This window comes from Schistocerca piceifrons, chromosome 4, assembly GCF_021461385.2.
Source record: "Schistocerca piceifrons isolate TAMUIC-IGC-003096 chromosome 4, iqSchPice1.1, whole genome shotgun sequence".
NCBI lineage: Eukaryota > Metazoa > Arthropoda > Insecta > Orthoptera > Acrididae > Schistocerca > Schistocerca piceifrons.
The window spans coordinates 142664042-142685090 of NC_060141.1; the positions used below are offsets into that span (position 1 = coordinate 142664042).

At 37.4% G+C, this 21049-nt stretch overlaps 1 protein-coding gene across 1 annotated transcript in view; it reads left to right on the forward strand.

Moving 5' to 3' along the window:
* The window catches only part of LOC124795679 (hamartin), a 236520-nt gene that overhangs the window by 121293 nt on the left and 94178 nt on the right, over positions 1-21049 (forward strand). Inside the window, exons 10-12 of the mRNA XM_047259760.1 lie at positions 5939-6028; positions 9280-9558; positions 10369-10560. Of these exons, the coding sequence (XP_047115716.1) occupies positions 5939-6028; positions 9280-9558; positions 10369-10560 (561 nt within the window). The remainder of the gene's footprint in view (positions 1-5938; positions 6029-9279; positions 9559-10368; positions 10561-21049) is intronic.

Here is a 21049-nt window from a genome sequence, read left to right on the forward strand (position 1 = left end):
ACTGAGCCAATACATGACGAAGGGGCTTAGCTGCCACCTTTTCTTGTGCCACTTATAACTCTGTCTAATCTTTTTGCATGTATTTTTAATGTACTTTGTTCAGCAATGATATCAATTGTCAACCTTTTAAATTCAAACACTGATTCTCGAAGAATATCTCAGTTAGAATCAAGAAAACATTGGCCATTTCCTGCTAGTGAGCTCTTATTGCTTGGCAACTTGTTACATCACCCAACAGCCAGCGCAGCCGACATCACAAGTGGGCTGTTGACTATTGATTTTTGCAAGCGCATGTGAATGACCCCAGTGTGTATTGTGTGTGTTTTGATTATTCATTTCCTTTGGTGTGTGTGCTGCAGTATGCCATTTCAAAGCAGCGACACATTGAAAAGGTGTCACAAACACATCATTGTTATTTTTAAATGTCTGTTAATTAAAGATCAAGGATATAAGGCTTCACGAAATATTATGATACCCAAGACGAGATGTAACTCATACGATTTATCTGTAGTGTAATAAGTAACATCATAAGTTTACAGAGTTAGAGGTGGCAGATTCACATCCTACTATAAGCTAACATTTTGTCTTAATCTTGGATATAACCCATTCTGGTAATTTGTTATGGGTGTAATACAAGTATGTTTTGCAATATTCAATTTTATTTAACATTTCTGTCTTGATTAGAGAACAGAGGGTGAAATAAATATTTAGATTTCCATTTCTGAATATGTGGTGATTTCCGATTGTGTGGTTAGATAGGAGCCATAGAGGACAGATTTAATTGCTGAGACTGAAATGAGTAGCAGTAAAATTCATATTCTTCCTTCTCAAAAATATTTGTCTTTTTGTTTCCAAACATGTGATAGTGTCAGAGTGTGTGGTTAGACAGGAACCTATGAGGACAGCTTAAATTGCTGAAAATGAAATGATGAGCATCATTTGGAAACGATGAGCAATAACATTCACATTTTGCTTTGTCACAAATATGTCACATGTTGTGCAACCACACACATTCCCATAAGGAGTTCTCGCCAAAACTGAGAGTCACCTGTTACTAACACATCCATAAATATCAACTTGGCACTGCAGTGATCAACAAATTGATAGCCTCATTTTGGGTTTCCTTCACAGGACCACTACTTCAGAATTATTTCCATTCTTTCAAAAACGTGGTCTATGATACATGCAGGCCAGAGTGCATGTTTGTGGGACATCAGCAAAGTGTTGTTATTGCTGGCTGACACACATCTGAAACGTGAGACTCGTATTACTCTGTAGATGATATTTGTCAAAGATTTCGTTGAACTTCTCTGTCCAAACTACTTCACTGGAGCTGTAACATGATTGTCACCAGTACACTATCAAATGTTGGTGGCAAATGCATTGCTTGAAAAGAAAGAAGAATGGAAAAGATTGTGGGCAAAACTGTGTATAGTGAGAAGAAACGCTCGAAGTTGGGCGAAACTGTGTATAGGGAGAACAAACACTGGAAGTGTTCACCAGAATTTGCTTCATGGCTACTGTGTGAGGACATAAAGAACAACAAAAAGTATTTGAGAACTGGTGAACAAAAAGTTCAGTTTGCCCTCGTGAAAGTGGCCTCTCATGTTTTAATATATGACTCATCTACAAAATACCATTCTTAATTTCATTCATCACAAACGATGTTTTTGGATACCATGCAACTGTGTCATTAACAATTTAAATAATGGACAATTGCACTAATTATGTATTTTTTCACACTTAATATGATGCCTTCTGAGAAGTTAATCTCATTATCAAGAGGAAATATTTATGTAGGTATTTTATGTAGTGTTTGTATGTGTGTTCTGCTCTCTTGCCTTGCAGCTATATTTTGATGGTTTAGTGTAATTTTATAGACACCCCACACAATTACAGTTCCTCAACCAACTTGAAACAGTCCCCTGTTGACATGTGGGGTCCAACCTAGTTTTTTTTTTAAATTGCTTAACTTTGTAAATATTTCTACTTGAACATGTGAATAGATTCTCATAAAGAATTGTGCAAATTGTGAAAAAATGCGTAACTGATCTAGTGTTTCATTATTTAAATCATGAATGCTACTTGCATTAAAGATCCTCTCACAGCTTTAAGATTTTTAGCAACGGGAGAAAGCTATTCTAGCTTGAATTATAGTATTTGATTCCCTCAGTGTACCATTTTATTTATTATGCCAGAAATGTGTGAAACAATATCTAAATCACCCAAGGAGGAATTTATGAAGGTTAAGGTAATTATTTAGAGTAAAAATAAATACTTTTATGTCACTTTTGTACACTTTGAATGCACTTGGAGTTTCACATTTCCATCTCCTTCCACATCCTTTCTTTTTATGTGTAAACTTACCATCATCCACAGTGCAGCAACTTGAAATGCAGCTGATTGCTGTAGCTATTTTTTTGTATGATTCCATCAACTTATAATGGTTTTGTAGTCACCTTGCTTTATGTTACGAAGACTTCTGTATTATTCATAACTTGGAATGATCACTGAGGTGATAGTGACGCACCAAATATGCGAGGGTTGTTTGAAAAGTTCTCGGAGCAGAATAGAAAAAAAGTACTTACATCACTGAAACTTTTCTTATTTTCAATTTAGTCTCCTTGTAGATCAGTGCACTTGGTCTGATGATGTTCCAGTGCCTTTATCCCATCTTGAAAATGAGTTTGCTCCAGGTCTGCAAAATAGTTGTCAACACCAGCTATCAGTTCTTCATTTGAAGTGAATCTTTGTCCATCAAGAAAAATTTTCAGTTTTGGGAAGAGGTGGAAATCAGATGGAGCCATATCAGGTGAATAAGGCAGGTGTGACAACAATTCATACCTCAGTTCATGTAATTTTGCCACAGTGATGGCACATGTGCGGTTGCACATTGTCTTGATGGAAGATGACTTTCTTCCTTGCTAAACCCGGCGTTCTTTCACTTATTTTTTGTTGCAGTTCATCTAGGTGGTTAGTATTCTCCAGTAATTGTTTGCTCAGTTGGGAGATAATGTACAAACAGAATTCCCTTCGACCCCAGAACACTAATGCCATGACCTTTCTCACTGAAGGAATTGTCTTTGCTTTCTTTGGTGGCAGAGAATCAGCATGTTCCCACTGCTTTGACTGTCATTTTGTCTCTGGAGTATAGTAGTGCATCCATGTTTCATCTGTAGTCATAAACCAGCACAAAAAATCTTTTGTTTCTCCTTAAATGGGCCAATATTGTTCTGATATGTCCATTCTCATGCGTATTTGATCAAGCGTCAAGAGCGATTTTGCAGATAATTTTTTCATTTCTGATTCTTCAGTTAAAATGTGATATACCCTTCCAGATGACATCTGGCAAGCATGAGCAATTCCACGCTTTCTCAATTGGTGATCCTCCATGACCATTTTGTGCATTTTTGCAATGATTTCTGTAGTAGTGATACCTCTTTGCCGGCTACCGCAAGGATCATCATCAAAGCTCTCCTAACCAAATTTAAATTCATTTGTCACTTGGCAAAAGTTGAATATGAAGGAGCAGAGTCCCCCAGTGTATTCTGGAAATTGGCATGAATGTCCTTTCCTTTCATACCTTTCTTTACGAAGTACTTAATCATTGCTCAAATCTCGATTTCCCCCCCCCCCCCTCCCCCCCCACCTCACAAATCACTACGCAAGAACAACAGAGCCACATCACCTCCACAGCTCTCTTCCAAGAACACTGACGTGGCACATATTTACAGGCAACAGTCCAGTGAATATCATGTGAACAACTCATTGCACTAGCACTGACCTCTCGTGGTGATTCCGAGAACTTTTCAAACCACCCTCATACTTTATCATTTTATAGCTTAAATGTACTGAAGCAGGCAACATCTAAACAATGGCCCTCGCTCTAACTTTTATCTGTGCTGAAATCTTCCCTACCACACTGTCACAGATTTGACCAAAGGGCTTTGATAAGTATTTATTGTTGGTCACAAGCACTACATTGCTGATGTCACACGGATGTGTGCTGAGGCCCGTATTTATCATAACCTATGCTGCAGAAATTAGTGCGAAATGTACTCATTCCACACATGTAAAATGAGCTCGTCTACTGGATGTTTACAACCAGTACACTAGAGGTCACTACGCTTGTCACCTGTGTATGCTGCACTGCCATTGACTACAGAAGGAAATCACACTCCCCCCCCCCCCTCCACCACCACCACCACCACCACCACCACCACCACATATTAACATATTATATGCCGACGCCTTTCACCATGCTTCACATTTTTCGGTTTAATTCAGCGTATTAATCAAGTTTTGCTTTTTTTTCTGGTTTTGCACAAAGGAACGGTCTCTCAAAAATGCATGTTTTAATTTGTGGTCATAGCATGTCTGAAAATAGCTAGATTGCCATGTACTCAGACACCAACTTAAATTTTTTTATGAGTTTTTACTTGCTGTTACACATTAGTGATTCTTATTTATGATGAAATTTGTTACCATAAATTATTGTATAAGCATTGTGTTATACATTTAATTTCATTCACTTATACAGATTTTATACCATGTATTGGAAAGGCTTATGATATACGCCAGTTGCTTATATTTTTGGTCATATTTTGGGTGTTTTAATGTTTTCCTTGAATCTGCATTTCCTTCTATTTTGTATTTTTTATGTTTGGACAGCACGGAGATGTAAAATAGGTGTTTCACTGTCATCCCAAAAGATGTTGTTTTAAAATACACGATATCATTTATTTTGTATTTTATTATTTGCTTGATATACTTCTTGGGCAGTGTACGGTAGATGGAGTTCATCAGCATACATACTTCATCACAGCAGGTGCTGCATGGAGTCACCAACAGAGTACCGAGTGCCAAGGAGGACCTCAGAATACTGTTTTATGAAAACCCTTGGAGGAGCCAGTTAACAGTGACAAATATGTAAAATGGAGATAGATGTAAAACTTAGAGTATGAGCTCAGTCAGTGCTAAAGTTGAAATGTTTGTAATTTTAAGATGGAAATTATTCACCATCAATAAACAATAGAAGGTAACTAATTTATCATGATTTAAAGGAGATCAATAAGCCAGAATTGACACCACATTTCAGTAGAAGTGCAGATGCAGTTGCTGGTTATGTCTAATGGTCTGAAACCATTGCCTAAATTTTCTTGATCCACTGCTACCAATATTATTTCACTGAGCCCAAAATACGTATTCCCAAGAACTCCAGTGTATCATTAGACTTTGGGCATTACTATTTATGGGTCATTAGCCTGCCAGGGTGCGAAGAATGTGAAAAGGGATTTGCACAGCAGATACAGTCCACACTGGAGTGCTTTTGAATCTTAAAGCTTTTGAGTAACACAGACAGTTCATATATCACATGCCGAAAGTGGCGTGAAATCACCAGTACACCAGTGCTATGGATTATATGCCAAACCTTTGTCTAGCAGACTGAAACCATAAGGCATTGCTGATAGTTCATCTGTCTTAACAAAATTCAGTGACCTCCTTTGAGATTTTTGATATACTATTTTCTGTTATTGAGTTCCACTCTGTTGTTTCCTTTTATTTGCACATTCGTCTCTACGATGCATTACCAACCATCTCACATGGTCAAGTGGATGGTATATACAATTCAGTATCATTATAGCTATAGATTCTAACTGTTTTTCCAAATAAAAGCACTCCACGTATTGAAACTGTATTGTAAAGAAATAAATAAGAAAATTTTTGTACAGAATGTATCTAGTTAAAATTCAAAGGGCAAACCAAGTCTGTTATGATGTGTACTCATATTTTCTCGTTTACATTCTCATATCAATTTTCTGTGTTGTATTGAAGTTGCTATTTCTGCACTATCTTTCTAACCACCATGTTTTAAAGAGCACAAGTACTAATCTTTCACGTGTCACACATGTTTAATAATTTTGTATGAATTCTGCAGGGCCATGTTAATGCTTCTGTGCCTCCCCATGAAGGGACATCACCACCTGAGGCTGCGGTAGAGGCAACCCCAGAAACAACACCTGTTAAGGTAAGGAGGAAATGGAGTGTTGATTTTAAGGTGCTGGGCAGTACTCAATACACAACTTATCTCTATTCATAACATTGAATAAGTAGACAATGATCTTTTCTTCCTCCATATTTCCTTATTCCACTTCTTGTATTCCATCACAGTCCCTCCTCTCTGACCCTAACCTTGTCACATTATGTATTTCTCTCTAGTCAGTATTACAGGAAATTGACAGCAGATACATCATCTTTAGTAGTGAATCAAATTGGAGGAATTTGGTTCCAATGAGCCGCAGGAATTTGGTTTCAATGAGCCGCAACTCCTAAAACACAATTAAAATGGAGGAAAACAAAATCACAGTATGTATTAGAAAAGGAAAAATATTAAGAGAAATTAAGCCATATTGTATTGTAAGCTGAGAAATCTTTAACTGATTAATCCACCAGCATGCTGCACCACAGATCCAGTTCTCCATGGTAGTATTAAAAAAAAAACTTATGTGAGACCAACATTCTGATGCAAAGACTGTAGTAAAATATGACCAATCTAAGGGACTCTAACTGCTCCAATTGGGAATTCCAATGGGTTTCCAGTGTACTTCCCTTATTATTGGGCAGTAGTAAGGCTTGGGTATCTGCATCTGTGACTGTTAAACCTGGAAGACAAACAGTATTACCTGTTTCATGCGTTGACCCAGTCAGATTATTTTTGTTGACTTATGAGACATGGGTCGAAGATGATAATCATTCCAGAAGAAAATGGTGCAAAGAGAGGAGAAAGTTTGTGGAAGTCGATATTCTATGAAAACATTCATTTGTGTGTCATGACTAAATAACCTTCCCTAAATATAAAGCTTTCATAATCTTTTTATTATTCCTTTCAAAATATGATACTTGATCACATATCATGACAGTGGGTTTTGTATTATGGTCAGAATGTTACTGAAAAGTTTGCCCACTGCCATAATTCTAAAGTAGTGTGTTCTTACCTTCATCAGCTTATTTTTTTATGAACTATTCAGGTTTAGATGGAAGCTCCACCATGAAAACACAAGAAATACTAGTTTTGGCCTGTGTGCGCCTACTTACAAACACGAATTGGGAACCTTTGTCCTAGCCACATGGCAGTCAAGCTGTTATTGAAGGCATGATCTTAGCATAGAGACAAATTTTTCACGTGTTAGCAGTGATGTTGGTTAAAACGAAGAGCTACAGTTTTGTTGAGTTATCGGTCCTGTGATGGCAGTATCGTGGCATTCCCTTCGTTAATTGTTACTTTTGTTCTCTTGCTGGTGAATGAGTGGTGGTTGATGTAGCTTTCTTAGCCCATTGTTAAGTTTATAATCCTTTCAACATCATATTTTCCTCCACTTAATAATTTGTACCAATATAACTCAAATGACAATTGTTTGATGCCTGAGATTTAATTATCTTGGATTCACTACTCTCTTAATGATCAAAGATTGACTGCAAGTACTCGATTGGCCTCAGATTGATCACTCCCAACCGAGAGCTTTGTGTTTCTTTTTTACCTAAATTATCAAGTATTAAATCTTGTTAATATGTAATTTAACAAGCGCATTTGTGGTTACTTGTAATACGGTTTAAAATTGTCTAACTTTTTCATACCATCATTATGCTCTGTCAGTTCTCATTATGTGATTCAGGTCTTTGATTTCGATTTGCTTCTTAAAAAATACACTTAAGATTGCTAACATTTAATGAAAGCCAGGACTCTCTCTCTCTCTCTCTCTCTCTCTCTCTCTCTCTCTCTCTCTCTCTCTCTCTCTCTCTTTCTTTTTTATATTTTTATTTTTACATTGATGTAACAGGTTTTGTTTGGTGTAGCTTCTGTGAACTAAACTCAAGTGTGACAGGAAAGCACTACTCCACTTGTTTTTTGATACTTTGACATTTTGATATAATTAAGGTAACTGTCAAACTAGTAGGTGAAAGTAACTCTATTTCAGCTGCTACTTACCTGTAATTGATGAATTTTTTTTATATGAATTAACTGAAACATCAATAAGAGTACATTGGTTACTTCTGAAATGTATGCCATTGACAAAACCTGATTCCTGGTTCACACTTCCCAAATGAGATGCTGATGTAAGTTGCATAATGATACATTTTTATTTTGGCTTTTTTTTTTTTTGTATATTTGGCGTGTCTTGTATTATGATGTGCTGAACCATACAGGAAATTGCCTTTCAACTTAATTTAAAATTATGTAGAACGTAAATTGAACTAAGTCATGCTGTCATGACATGCAACTTCGATGAAACTTTAACAATGACATCACAGGTCACCATGTCAAAAGTAGCTCTCTCGGCTCTGGGGCAGCAGTGTGTGGCCAGCTGTGTTAAGGCAAGGTCGATACACATAGTGAGCCACATGTACTGTAGCAATAATTTCATGTGGAATAATTTCGTGATGGCAACAATGAAGTCATCTGCCTTGGAATTTTTAACTGTGTGTGTGTGTGTGTGTGTGTGTGTGTGTGTGTGTGTGTGTGTGTGTATTCTGTTTCTTGGTAGTGTAACGTAACAACAATCCCTGATATCAAGAGGAACAGAGGACATAAAAAAACAAAGGCATCCATTGAAATAGTGGGTTTGAGAATCTACACATGTATATTAAAGGGGACCCATTTACTAACATGATAATCACGTAGATTTTGTGCTTTACCTCATCTGAATGTCTAGGTTTTGAGGTGAAATCAGTATCAGCAGAAAAGCTAACTTCATTCTTCATAGAGTGACCATTGTCTGCTGTTTCATTAAATACACAGTGTACAGTAACGACCAAATTGTACACTCTTTCTTCTGAGTGGGCTTTATGTTGCATCATCACATCTCACACACATTATCCATTTTACTTGGCAGCCACTATTTTGGTTTTGCCTAATATCAAAGAGCAGCTTTTTCTTCAAATAAAGATGGTATAGCATCATATGTCAGTGAGAACTATAACATCATTAAGAACAGTGGAACAACATGTTTTGATGCTCTTCCATGTAATTCATTGATAGAGCCAAAAACTTTGTGCATGAAGAGTAAGCTGGAAAACTGTACTCCTTATGTGACTAGTTGACTTCATAGCATGGATCAGCTATTAAGAGATATTATTTCTCTTTACCAGATATATTTTAAAAACATTTATTTTTGCAGTTTCATTTTTACAAGTTATTTTTGTTGTGCTTTAGAATTAGCAAAGAAGAAAAAAATTTTGTTCCATTTAAACCTTGTCTCATGTATTGTTGTTTATGTGCAGGACGTGAGACATTTGGTTGGTCGAACCCCTCCAGCCAACTCTAATGTAGTTCGGGCTCTAAATCCCCATGGATCTGCCCGGTGGCAGAGCCTGGCATCCAATAACACAACCCCATCACAGTCGCAGCCTTCATCTCCGATGAGGAAAGAAACTTCCCCATTTCGCTTTCCCTCTGACAGTATATCAGAAAATCGTGATATCATTTCGTCATCTTATGAACACCGAAATACCATATTTTCTCAAAAATTAATTAGCAGAATCCACCAGGAGAGGATGCAGGTTAGTGAGTTTGAAGCTATTGTTTGTAGAAAAGGAAAATATAACATTCATTTCAAAAGACTTTGTCCTGTTTCATTTGCAGCATGATTTACCAAATGTAGTCCCGCATGATGTGATTTGCATGTGCACCACCATATATTTAGAGATCATCATCTAGCCCTGCTAATCATTTTTTAGTCTGAACAGCTTGTCTCAGCATGCCTAGAAGTATTTTTGTGATTTCACTTTCTTCTATTCTCTGGAACTTTATCAGCATATGCCTCCGTCTATTTGAATAGTATGCATTGTTCATATTAACTTTTTGTCGTCATTTCTTTCCTGAGGTGTGAGGCTCTTTAAGTTTCTTTGGATATTTTCCTACCCTTGCTGCTTTAAATTCGCTGAATATAGTATCTCATGTGCAGTGCAGTAGCATGTTTACTGGTCCAGTAGAAACAGTGCTTAACATACAGCATACTTGGATAAAAACATTTTATTTGGTTGTAGAAATTATTTTGTTTTCTGTATTTGTTCCCTTTATTTTTCATTTAAATTTAACTTACAGAGGCAATTATTGCACATAAGGTGCAAGATCTACAATGTTAACAAATACTTATATTTAAATGGAATACATATATCAACACATAATTATTGATTAAAGAGTCTGGAGGGAGGGAGGGGGGGGGGGGAGGCGTACCTTTTCCTCCCTTTGCTTTAGAAGGAATTGTGTTACCCAAATAATCAGTCTTCTAAATTTATCTTTTAAGGAAAAGAATGGGTGTATGTTTTTGTAATATGGGTTTTTACGCTTTCATTTTTTTTACCGTGCAGGCAGCAACTGAGACTGTACAAAGAGAAAGCCAAGCCCCTGTCAGGGCAAGGAGCCCACTGAGTGGTCGAACGAGTCCAAGTCAGAGGAATGGATTTAAATTCGATCAGGATGCTAGCCAGGAAGACCAAGAGGTGTTGGAAATTGTGCGCCTTGGAGAAAATCTCACTATTGGTACACAGCCAAAAGTCATGGTGAGACTGTTTAAGGCATTTGTTAATTATAGTGCTATTATACATATAATTTTTTGCCAGTTAAGAAACTGTAACACATTTGTGTAGCTCTTTTGGTTTTAGGTTTTTTGTAGGTATTGCCAGTTAATATAAGGACATGAAATAACTCACAACTTGACAAATCATTTAATAAATATTTTTTTAAAAACTGTTGTATTTTAAGTATTGTTCTAACCTGTGATATTAAGCTATTGGTACAGTCAAGTGTTCATGCACGTTTCTTATACGAGAAGAAATATGAGATTTGTAATGACTATTGTACTACTTTCACTATTGTAATTATATAGTCCACAGAATACTCGAATACTCAGTATATGCAGCTCTCATTGGTCAATAAAAATATATTAAGTCACTGGTAGATTGATACTGTTTTCCAAAGTGTGGTGTAAACTTGGTCCTTTGCCTTTCATGGGCAATCTTTTTACCAATTGTGCTCTCCTGGAATGTCTTGTGTCTTAGCACAAAGCTTCAATCTGCCATTACCTCTCCTATTTTCCAAACTGCACAGAGATATTTGTACTCATCTTGTTGGGCTAGTGCATTTGTGAAGTAGGAGAGAAAGTAGTCTTTAATTGTGTAGCCTTTGTAACAATGAATCTCCTCAGTGTATTGTCTTATGGTATTGGAGCTTGTTATTCCAGTTTGCAGGAAAATGCTCCATCTCATTAACATTCAAGCATTATTTATAAATAAAAGGTCCATAATAATTATCTGACATTATAAACATCCTCATTGATGTAAAGTCTTCCAGATTACTCCACAAAAACAGAGGTGACTACTGTTTAGGCCATTCACTATTAGCTGAATGAGAATTACAATATTATTCCACAGTAGAAGTAGTGCTGATTTTTTGCAGTTAATAACCTAATTTTGGTCATCAGTTGCTATGTAACTAGTACATAGAGCTGACTGAACGAGTTGAACTAAAATCTGCACATCGAATATTTGTTGGAATTTGTGATGATGTATAATAAATTGAATTTGTTACTTTCCTTAATTTTTTGTTAAGTTGACCTAAGTTCCAGCTTTGTTAGGACTAAAAGCATACATAAACTTCCTCTGTTGATTCTTAACATTATGTTACCATCATCTTTCTGTTGCAGAACATATATGCATTGAGATTTGTGAAGAGCAACAATTCACTAAGAATGGACCTTTCAATTGTGATACACCCTTGCCTGCTTTCTCCCATCTCATCTATCCCTTTATTGAGGGATTTGCTGTTTAAGATGCAACTTGATTTTTCAGTATTTACAAACCACTGCCAAAAGTGAGTCATGTTAGGTGCCAGAAAAACAACGTAGAACTACCAGCAAGAAATTGCATTCGGCCCTTAAGACTTACAGTTGACACTTAAGTTGTGCGCCCACATATTATCAACCCTAAGTCCCATCCCAAGCTACGTACTCGCACAAATTTGTACTTATAATCAATTGGTCCTAGCTTGGTGTCACTCTAGCTAACTAGTGGTAACTTTACACTTCTGTCCGCACTGTGAGATGTGTTTGAGTGAGTAGAGTAGGAATTGAGAAAGGCAGACACACATTGCACATAAAGGAAAGGAGAATACAGGAAGAAAAGCAGACTGACCTGCTGGAGGAGATTGAAAAATGTATTCAGTAAAGTAAATACGAAAATGTTCTGAACATGGAAAAGAGGTATAGCTTTACTGGAGTTTTTAGTAACTTGATAGACTTTTATAATGTTTATAAAACAATGGCCCTTATATTAGATAGATAACTGAAATAATCACTGAACTAAAGCCTCCCTAGTGGTATCTCGGAAGCCGAACAGAGAGCAGGTTTTGAGTGTAGCAACACACAGTTGCTGCCAGTTGGTTGGCATGGTATAAAACGGCTGATGAATAGGACATAAACTAGTGTGCAGTTGGAAAATATAGCAGGATTGGCAGCAGCTACCATCACATACATATCCTGATGAGGTAGTGCACAGAGAATGTCGGCGAGCATCTGAAAACAACTGAATACATCTGAGATTGAGGATCTGATTTGGGGGATATTTGAGTGTTTGCTGACTAGTACTTCTCCAACAGCAGTAAACTCACTCCAGTAGACACGACAGGTTGTAGTAGCCGGGCATCTTCATGGTGTGGCTAGGACTGCATTTGTTCTGCTCATCTTGTTTAGTCAGCTCTAAAGGAACTTAGCCAAAGCTGTGATATTGCCCATCTTCACTCTTCAGAGGTGCTGGCTAGCTTTTCCATGTTTTCAGCTTCTTGAATGAGTGCTCCTGCACTCTGAATGTGTTTTCTTACTTCATAGTGCGTGGTCACCACAGTAATGGCACCTGTCTCCCTGTGACTTTGTTTTGCTGCATGACCCAGACTGCTGTGTGGTGCAACATCCCTCCAAAGAAATCCTGTCTCTGGATTCATAGCTATTTATATATCTGGGCAAAATATCTGAACACACACTCCATAGTTGACAAAATAATACAAAATGAATGTTTGCTCCTCTTCCTCTTACTCTAATGTAGCATATATTTTATTCTGCATAACACATTTATCTAATATTATTACCAAATCTCTTCAGTTGTAGCAAATTCTTTTAACGAATCATTCAAGAGGAAGTAGTTCCACTCGGTTGTTCCTTATGCTTGATATCCTTACTACTTTCCCAAGTAGTTTTCTATGTAAGTCCTGCTTAATTAATCCTTACATGCTACATGTTACTCAGTCACCATATCTTGTTTCCACACACAGGCATGGCTCCACTGAGCCATTACTTACAACTGATAAAGTAAGATTACAAACTCTTCCTTCTCAGCAAATTCTGTTAAGAAAGTATTCTATAGCAAGAGCTTCCACCTAGTTATTTCTTACACTTGGAATCTTCATTTGTTTCTCAGGTTTTATCACGGGATCAGGTAAACAAGTCACTGGCCTGTTTACTGCCACATCTCTTCATTCCTAGCACCTGTTCACACTCTCTGCTCCCATACAAGCACCTTTGTTTGTTAATTCCTCATGTTTCCCAAAATCGTAACATTCTTTACCACTGGAGAAACATAATGCTGCTTTCCCCCCCCCACCAAGTATCTTGCCCTTTCCATATATTCTCAATTTCATCTGGAGTAGCAACCCACCAATCTCATTTGATTTGCTTGTGAGTTTGTTCTCTTTCTGCTTAGATTGCCTGGCCTCCTTTCAGAGCCTGTTCTTCCTTGAAGATATTCACATTGCTGTCCTGTCACTGAAGCATTTCAAATAGAATTCACAATTTTTCTTCCCAGTTAGCCCTCTGTGACATTGAAAGTGACACTAACTACTATATAGAAGCCTAGGCATCAGCATGCGCAAGCTGTATCAAGTGCTGGAGTGAGCAGCAGGGACCACATGTTGTTGCAAATACATGACTGCCATCCAAGTTGTTAGCCTGCCATCCAAGTTGTTAGCCTGCCTCAGGCTGTACAATATAGCACAGGGATGCACGATTTCAAACTGTAGCACCAACTGTGATTAACGTTGAAGGTGTTTATCTACCCCAGGGTGACGATCTGTGTCAATGGAAGCCCTTGGAACCAGTGCACAGTGACAGAGACTGGGCTGCCCCAATCCCAGACTCAAGTAGGTGCCCTAGTAGAGCGTTGGCCACCAGCAGGAAGTAGTCATTCAAAGGGAGACCCAGCAGTATGAGGCACCTAGGCGTCTGCGTACAATTCCTAGTACAGGCGGTTGCTTGCTGATACCAGAGATGAAGTCCGTGGTTAATGTGATCGATGGCATGGCCAGCTACTCAGTCAGCTGCTGCAGTAGTCACTATCTCCCTCAAAATCAGCAAATGGCGCTGGCAGTGCTTGGCATCATGTACACACCCATTACAGTCATGTGCAGAGAACATCAGTGAGCATCTGAGAACAACTTAATAAATCTGAGAATGAGGGTCTGAGTTGGAGGGATATTTATGAGTGTCTGCTGGCCAGGAATTCTCCACCAGTAGCAGCCCCATCCCAGAAGAGACAACATGTCATAGTACTTGGGCATTGCCATTGGTCGGTGGCAATTTCATTTGTTCTGCCCTTCTTCCTTAGTCAGCTTCAGGAGGAGCATAGCCGGAGCTGTAGTGGTGTCCAGTTTTACCCTTCAGACATATTGTCTAGCTTTTCCGCTTTTTCAGCTTCCTAAACTATTTCTCTTCCATTCTGAATATGTCATCTTACTTCATCGTTCATGGTTACCATAATGACCCCCCCTCCCCCGATATCGTTTTTCTGCATTGGTGCCAGGTGGTTCAATCCCCAGACCAAGGCATCGCACAGTGGTGTTTAACATCAGGATCAGGCTTATTTATGCTGCACAAGTTTACCTGTTACACAAATTCTCAGTTTTAAAATGAAAATGTTTCGAATTATCAATGACAGAACCAGCATTATTGGATAATATCACTTTGTTCATATTTATGAAATAAAAAAGGAGTATCAATTTTGCTTTTTGTTAACTGACTCTGTGGTACATTAAATATAGCCAGGACAGAAAACTAATTATTGTAGTACTAAAACTTTTACTCAAAGATGCAGTGTTTTGTGATGAGGTTCAGTGTGATAAGTATGTTACGAAAGTTTCAAATCAGTATATATATTTTCTCTGATGAGCTGATTTGCTTTGGAAAAGTGTTTCTGCTTTCTTTGTCTCCCTCTCTAATGGTTAACAAATCCTGTTCCTGGCTCAAGCTGATGTAAACCAAATTATCATCTGACTGCTATGTGAATTCAGACTGTGATTTACTGAAGTTGCTTACTACAGAATACTTTACCTTCAGATATATCTATTCTTCAGGTGTCTAAATTGTTTGTAATATACACTATGTGATCAAAAGTATCCGAACATCTGGCTGAAAATGACTTAAAAGTTCGTGGCACCCTCCATTGGCAATGCTGAAATTCAATATGGTGTTGGCTCACCCTTAGCCTTGATGACAGCTCCCACTCTCACAGGCATACGTTCAATCAGGTGCTGGAAGGTTTGTTGGGGAATGGCAGCCCAATCTTCATTGAGTGCTGCACTGAGGAGAGGTATTGATGTCGGTTGGTGACACTTGGCACAAAGTCAGCATTCCAAAACATCCCAAAGGTGTTCTATGGGATTCAGGTCAGGACTTTGTGCAGGCCAGTCCATTACAGGGATGTTCTTGTTGTGTAACCACTGTGCCACAGGCCGTACATTATGAACAGGTGCTCGATTGTGTTGAAAGATGCAATCACCATCCCTGAATTGCTCTTCAACAGTGGGAAGCAAGTAGGTGCTTAAAACAGGAATGTAGGCCTGTGCTGTTATAGTGCCATTCAAAACAACAAGGAGTGCAAGCCCCCTCCATGAAAAACACGAGCACACCATAACACCAACGCCTCCGAATTTTACTGTAGGCACTACACACACTGGCAGATGACATTCACCAGGCATTCGCCATACCCCCACCCTGCCTTCGGATCGCCACATAGTGTACTGTGATTTGTCACTCCACACAACATTTTTCCACTGTTCAATTGTCCAATATTTACGCTCCTTACATCAAGCGAGGCATCGTTTAGCATTTACCGGCATGATGTGTGGCTTATGAGCAGCCTCTTGACCATGAAATCAAAGCTTTCTCACCTCCCACCTAATTTTCATAGTACTTGCAGTTGGATCCTGATGCAGTTTGGACTTCCTGTGTTAGTCTGGATAGATGTCTGCCTATTACGCATTACGACCCTCTTCAACTGTCGGCGGTCTCTGTTAGTCAGCAGACAAGGTTGGCCTGTATGCTTTTGTGCTGTATGTGTCCCTTCACATTTCCACTTCACAACCATATTGGAAACAGTGGATCTACGGATGTTCAGGAGCTTGGAAATCTCGCGTATGGACGTAAGACACACGTGACACTCAATCACCTGACCATGTTTGATGTCTGTGAGTTCCGCGGAGCACCCCATTCTGCTCTATCATGTCTAATGACTACTGAGGTTGCTGATATGGAGTACCTGGCAGTAGGTGGCAGCCCAATGCACCTAATATGAAAAACATACATTTTTGGGGGTGTCCGGATATTTTTGATCAAATAGTGTATAAAATTTCTTGAAGTTTTTACATAGTTGGGATTTATGAAACTTTAATGGTCAAGTAGGATGATGTGGTGTTAAATATTAAAAGAATTACTGAAATGCAATGAAATATTTCTTCTTCCATGAAATATGCAGTCCTCTTTTTCTAGTCAGAGAGGAAGTTGTTGCCAATGTTTCATTGGCCGTCCAAACGTCTCCTCTCCCTTAAGGTAAACCCTTTTTTGGCATACATCCTGCTGGAATTCTATTTAGCTGAGAGGTCCATCATTCTTTGATTCTCTCTTGTGTTCTAAAAATATGCAATTCTCTCCACAGGGCATTTTTAAATCTATCCAGTCTGAAGTAGTCTTTCAGCTAGCTCAGCAATCAGTTCTGGTACCTGTGCCTTGCTAAGATATTTATGATTTAAGTACCCCTGTCACTGAGCCATACAGATAAAATTTCATTCTTGTTTGTTTTCATGTTTTACTAGATAATGTTCTTTGGATTGTTCCACATGTAGCTGGGCACTTCTTCATTTTATGATGAGTCCACGTGGGGAAAAATGTATCTAAAAACAAAGATTCTGTAACTTACCAAACGGAAGCATTGGTACGTTGATAGAAACAATAGAAACAATAACACACACACACACACACACACACACACACACATATACTTAAAACAAAAAACAACTATTTCTAGCTTTCATAACTTGTATATTCATATATGATGAATCTCTCCAAAATGCAGCCGTTAGTGTTCAGTATTATTAATAAAATTTGTCTTGACTATATAGTTAATCGGTTTCATTGAAATAATCAAATATTTGGTCTTCAGTGTATTAAAATATGTTCAAATAAGTTAGTTCAAGGGTCTTTTCTCTTTAGCTCAGTGGTTTACTGTGATTTACAGAACTTACAGCACATTATTATTATTATTATTATTATTATTATTATTATTATTATTATTATTATTATTAGAAGTCTGTACTCTACAAAGTCTCAGACCAGTGCTCACTTTTAACTTACTCAGTCTGCACCTACTCTGTCTACAAAATTAGCAGTGTTCAAATAAGTGTTACTTTGTCATTAGGTAACATATTTTGACAAGTCAGGCTCCATTTTATCACCACTTTCATGTGCTTTTACATTTTGCTAAAATAATTGTTTATGGATAAGCACATAGTCCACAACATGTTTTTGGAAATTTGAATAAGTTGTAGATTTGGAAAAATACATAACATATATTTGTAAATACTAGTATGGTTTTCTACACACTCATTATGTGGCTCATTATAGTTTTTACACAGACTCATTACGTTCTTTTGTGTAATAGATCTTGAAACAAGGCGCCATGCACAAAGCAAAGCTTACACAGGTAGTATCTCTCTTTGTGAAAAGCTTTTTCCGTTTTTGTTCCATCTGGCAATACATGTATGAGATACCCAGGCAGCATACTTCTTTCTTGTGGGTGCTGCATAAATGTCTGTGTCAACTACGTAGCGTTTCACTTTGTACTGTGGTATTGATAACTTGATACACATCATCCTCAAGGAGCTCAGACGCAAGTGAGGTGATGAAGTCAGTCACTGTTATACTTTCAAGTAGCACTGGCTTGTACAACCAAAATGCATTTGACACTCCCATTAGCAGTAGATGGCAGTAAAACTTCCATCATCACTTGACAATTCTGTGCTGAAACGCACTGTACTGCAAGCCTTGTTAACATCATAATCTAAAGTTAGATGTGGCTTCAGTATAACTGAGCCATTCTTTTTGGTACCTGATCCGATTGATACTGTATGCTTTGTTAACAAAGAATATACTTCCCTCTTCTCTCTCCATTTCATCACACAAGCTTTGACTTTGTTTGAATGCCATTTCACCCTGGAGCATGAATTCCTGGCTGATAAAAAGCTGTAAGATATATGACTAAAGTGAGATTTAGCAATAAATGAACAGTGCACATTTATTTAACAGATCACTGACAATGCAGACAACAAATTAAATTTGTTCATTTTCATACTGTATATACACACAAAAACTCACTCGGCCGCAAAATAAATACATTGCTTCATCAGCGGTAAGCTTTTCAAACAATAATATGACTGAGTACACCCCTCTTGAGAGACTTCTGTAACAAGAAAGCACTTCGAAGATTGGATGCAGTCCTCCTCCTTCTGGTCTCTTTTGCTTGAAACTCAACAGGATGAAAACATGATACTACCTGTATAGAACAGAAACACCTCATCACATATGGACAAAAGATAAACTCAGTACTGAATTAGTGTTCCTTCTCTTATGTCTTAATAGGTTAGAAAAAGATTTGAAAAATCGGGCACCAAACTTGTAGATTTGATCTGATTCAATGCGAATTTTTTTAATGAGAATGCCGTTATTGGATGCTGACAATGGAGTAGCAATTGACAACTATTGTCAGATGCTGCAATTGAAGCAACGAGCAGCATTTGACATATCGTACAGGTACAAGCAACGTCAGAATTACACATGTTTATACATAATGCTTCAAACACATTGTGAGGAAAAGCGTGATAGGCAATTTAACATGGTTTTGTATCTGTTTTTGAGACACTTTCCTGCTTTACCGTACTGCTTAAAGTTGTTCGCTGATAAACCCTATTTGTTATTTCTGCTTCACTTTTAAGCAATGTAAAAATTTGAAGAGATTATTGACACTGTGAATGTAGATTATTAATACTGAGACTGTAGCAAGTTTGGTAAAATCACTAAACTTAGAAAAAATTAAATTTTACAATTGTTCAAAAATTTTACACATTCCGGATATTGTTGGTGTGCATTTAATTTTCGTGCTTGGTTGCCCAGTACTGTTCCATACAGCTTTGAGTCAGTCATAACTCAAATAGTCGCCCAGTACAGTTACAATAATTTTTTGTTTTCTCATAAACAGATTCTAAAAGAAACTTTAGTGGATGTAACAGCTGCTGTCTTGAATGACTAGGCCAGTATGACCTTATTGGCATAATTTCATGTGTGTACGTGATTGGTTTCACAGTTTCCTATAACTATGCCTCAGATAAGTCATGTTTGTTGAGCGAGCAAGAAATTTTGGAAGCTCAAAGGGGAGAAATTGCTCAATAACTCATTCGCACTTTTTCTTTTAATTAAAATTTTCATTAAATATTATTTATTTATTCATTTATTTATTTTTATTAATTTATTTTTCATTTTAATTAATTAAAATTTAAAAATTTTGTGATATATTAAAAAATAAAAAATAAATCTTGAAGTTTGTCCCTTTTTTAGTATGTGTTATTCTTGTAAATACATAAATTGCATATGTGCTTCAAATATCAGCATCAGTAGTTGGTTTTCCTAGGCCCAATATTCTTCCAAGTGCCTGGGCTTCAAAGTCTTAATGTCGTGTAAGATTACCACAGTTTCTGAGAAGAAATTAATTTTTACTTATTTCATCTTATTGGACCTGTCACTTTGTTTCATGGTGGTGGTTAGGTTTGCTTACTTTTGTAAGCAAACCTAACCACCACCATGAAACAAAGTCATTTTTGACAGATGTATTTTTATAACTAAAAAATTCGTAGATTAATGAGATTGATTGTGGAATTTAGAATTTGTCTCGTTGCCCGCCCCCCACCTCCCCCCCTTCCAATCAACTTCTATAGACACCCATGGCTGTCATTATTGAAGAACTTGTCATCATAGTGGTCATTATTGAAAATCTTTGTGCTGGGAAGCATTTGTCTCTCTCTCTCTCTCTCTCTCTCTCTCTCTCTGTCTTTAAAAAAAAGTGGTGGTTGAGGGTTTGTGCGACAGACAGAAGTTCCTTTACTCACTGGTGCATGAGGAGGTTTGTGAAAATAAACTGACAAAAATTTATTTGAATAAAAGCATACATCCAAAAAGCCTTAGACTAACTGCAAAACATAATTTTTATTATTCTCAAATGTTTTCACTCCTATTCACAATGGATACATTGTGTGAAACTGGTGTCTGCATCGTGGGGAAGATGGTGAAGTTACATAACTTGAAAAGAAGACCAAAAAAATTTACACCTGAATAACAGAAGTGTTTATTTCCCAGAACTGGAAAAATTTAGGCTGACCTTGAACTTCAGGCTAATCTGTAATGTCTTTCATCCCCCAAAGAACGTAAGACTATAAAAAGAATTTGATGTCCACCATCCTTTTTTAACTCGATTCATGAATCAGTATTTTAAAGAACACACAAATGTTAGTTTGATAAGTCTGCAGAAATGAAAAATCATTCTGATTGGAATAAAATACCTCATTACCTATTCTTTAGTTGTATACTAGTGTATGGTGTCCATGTAAGATTCTTGAGAGTTCGGTTGTGGAGCATGACAACAGTATAATTGGATACCTATATCATTTTTTAATGTACTCAAAAAT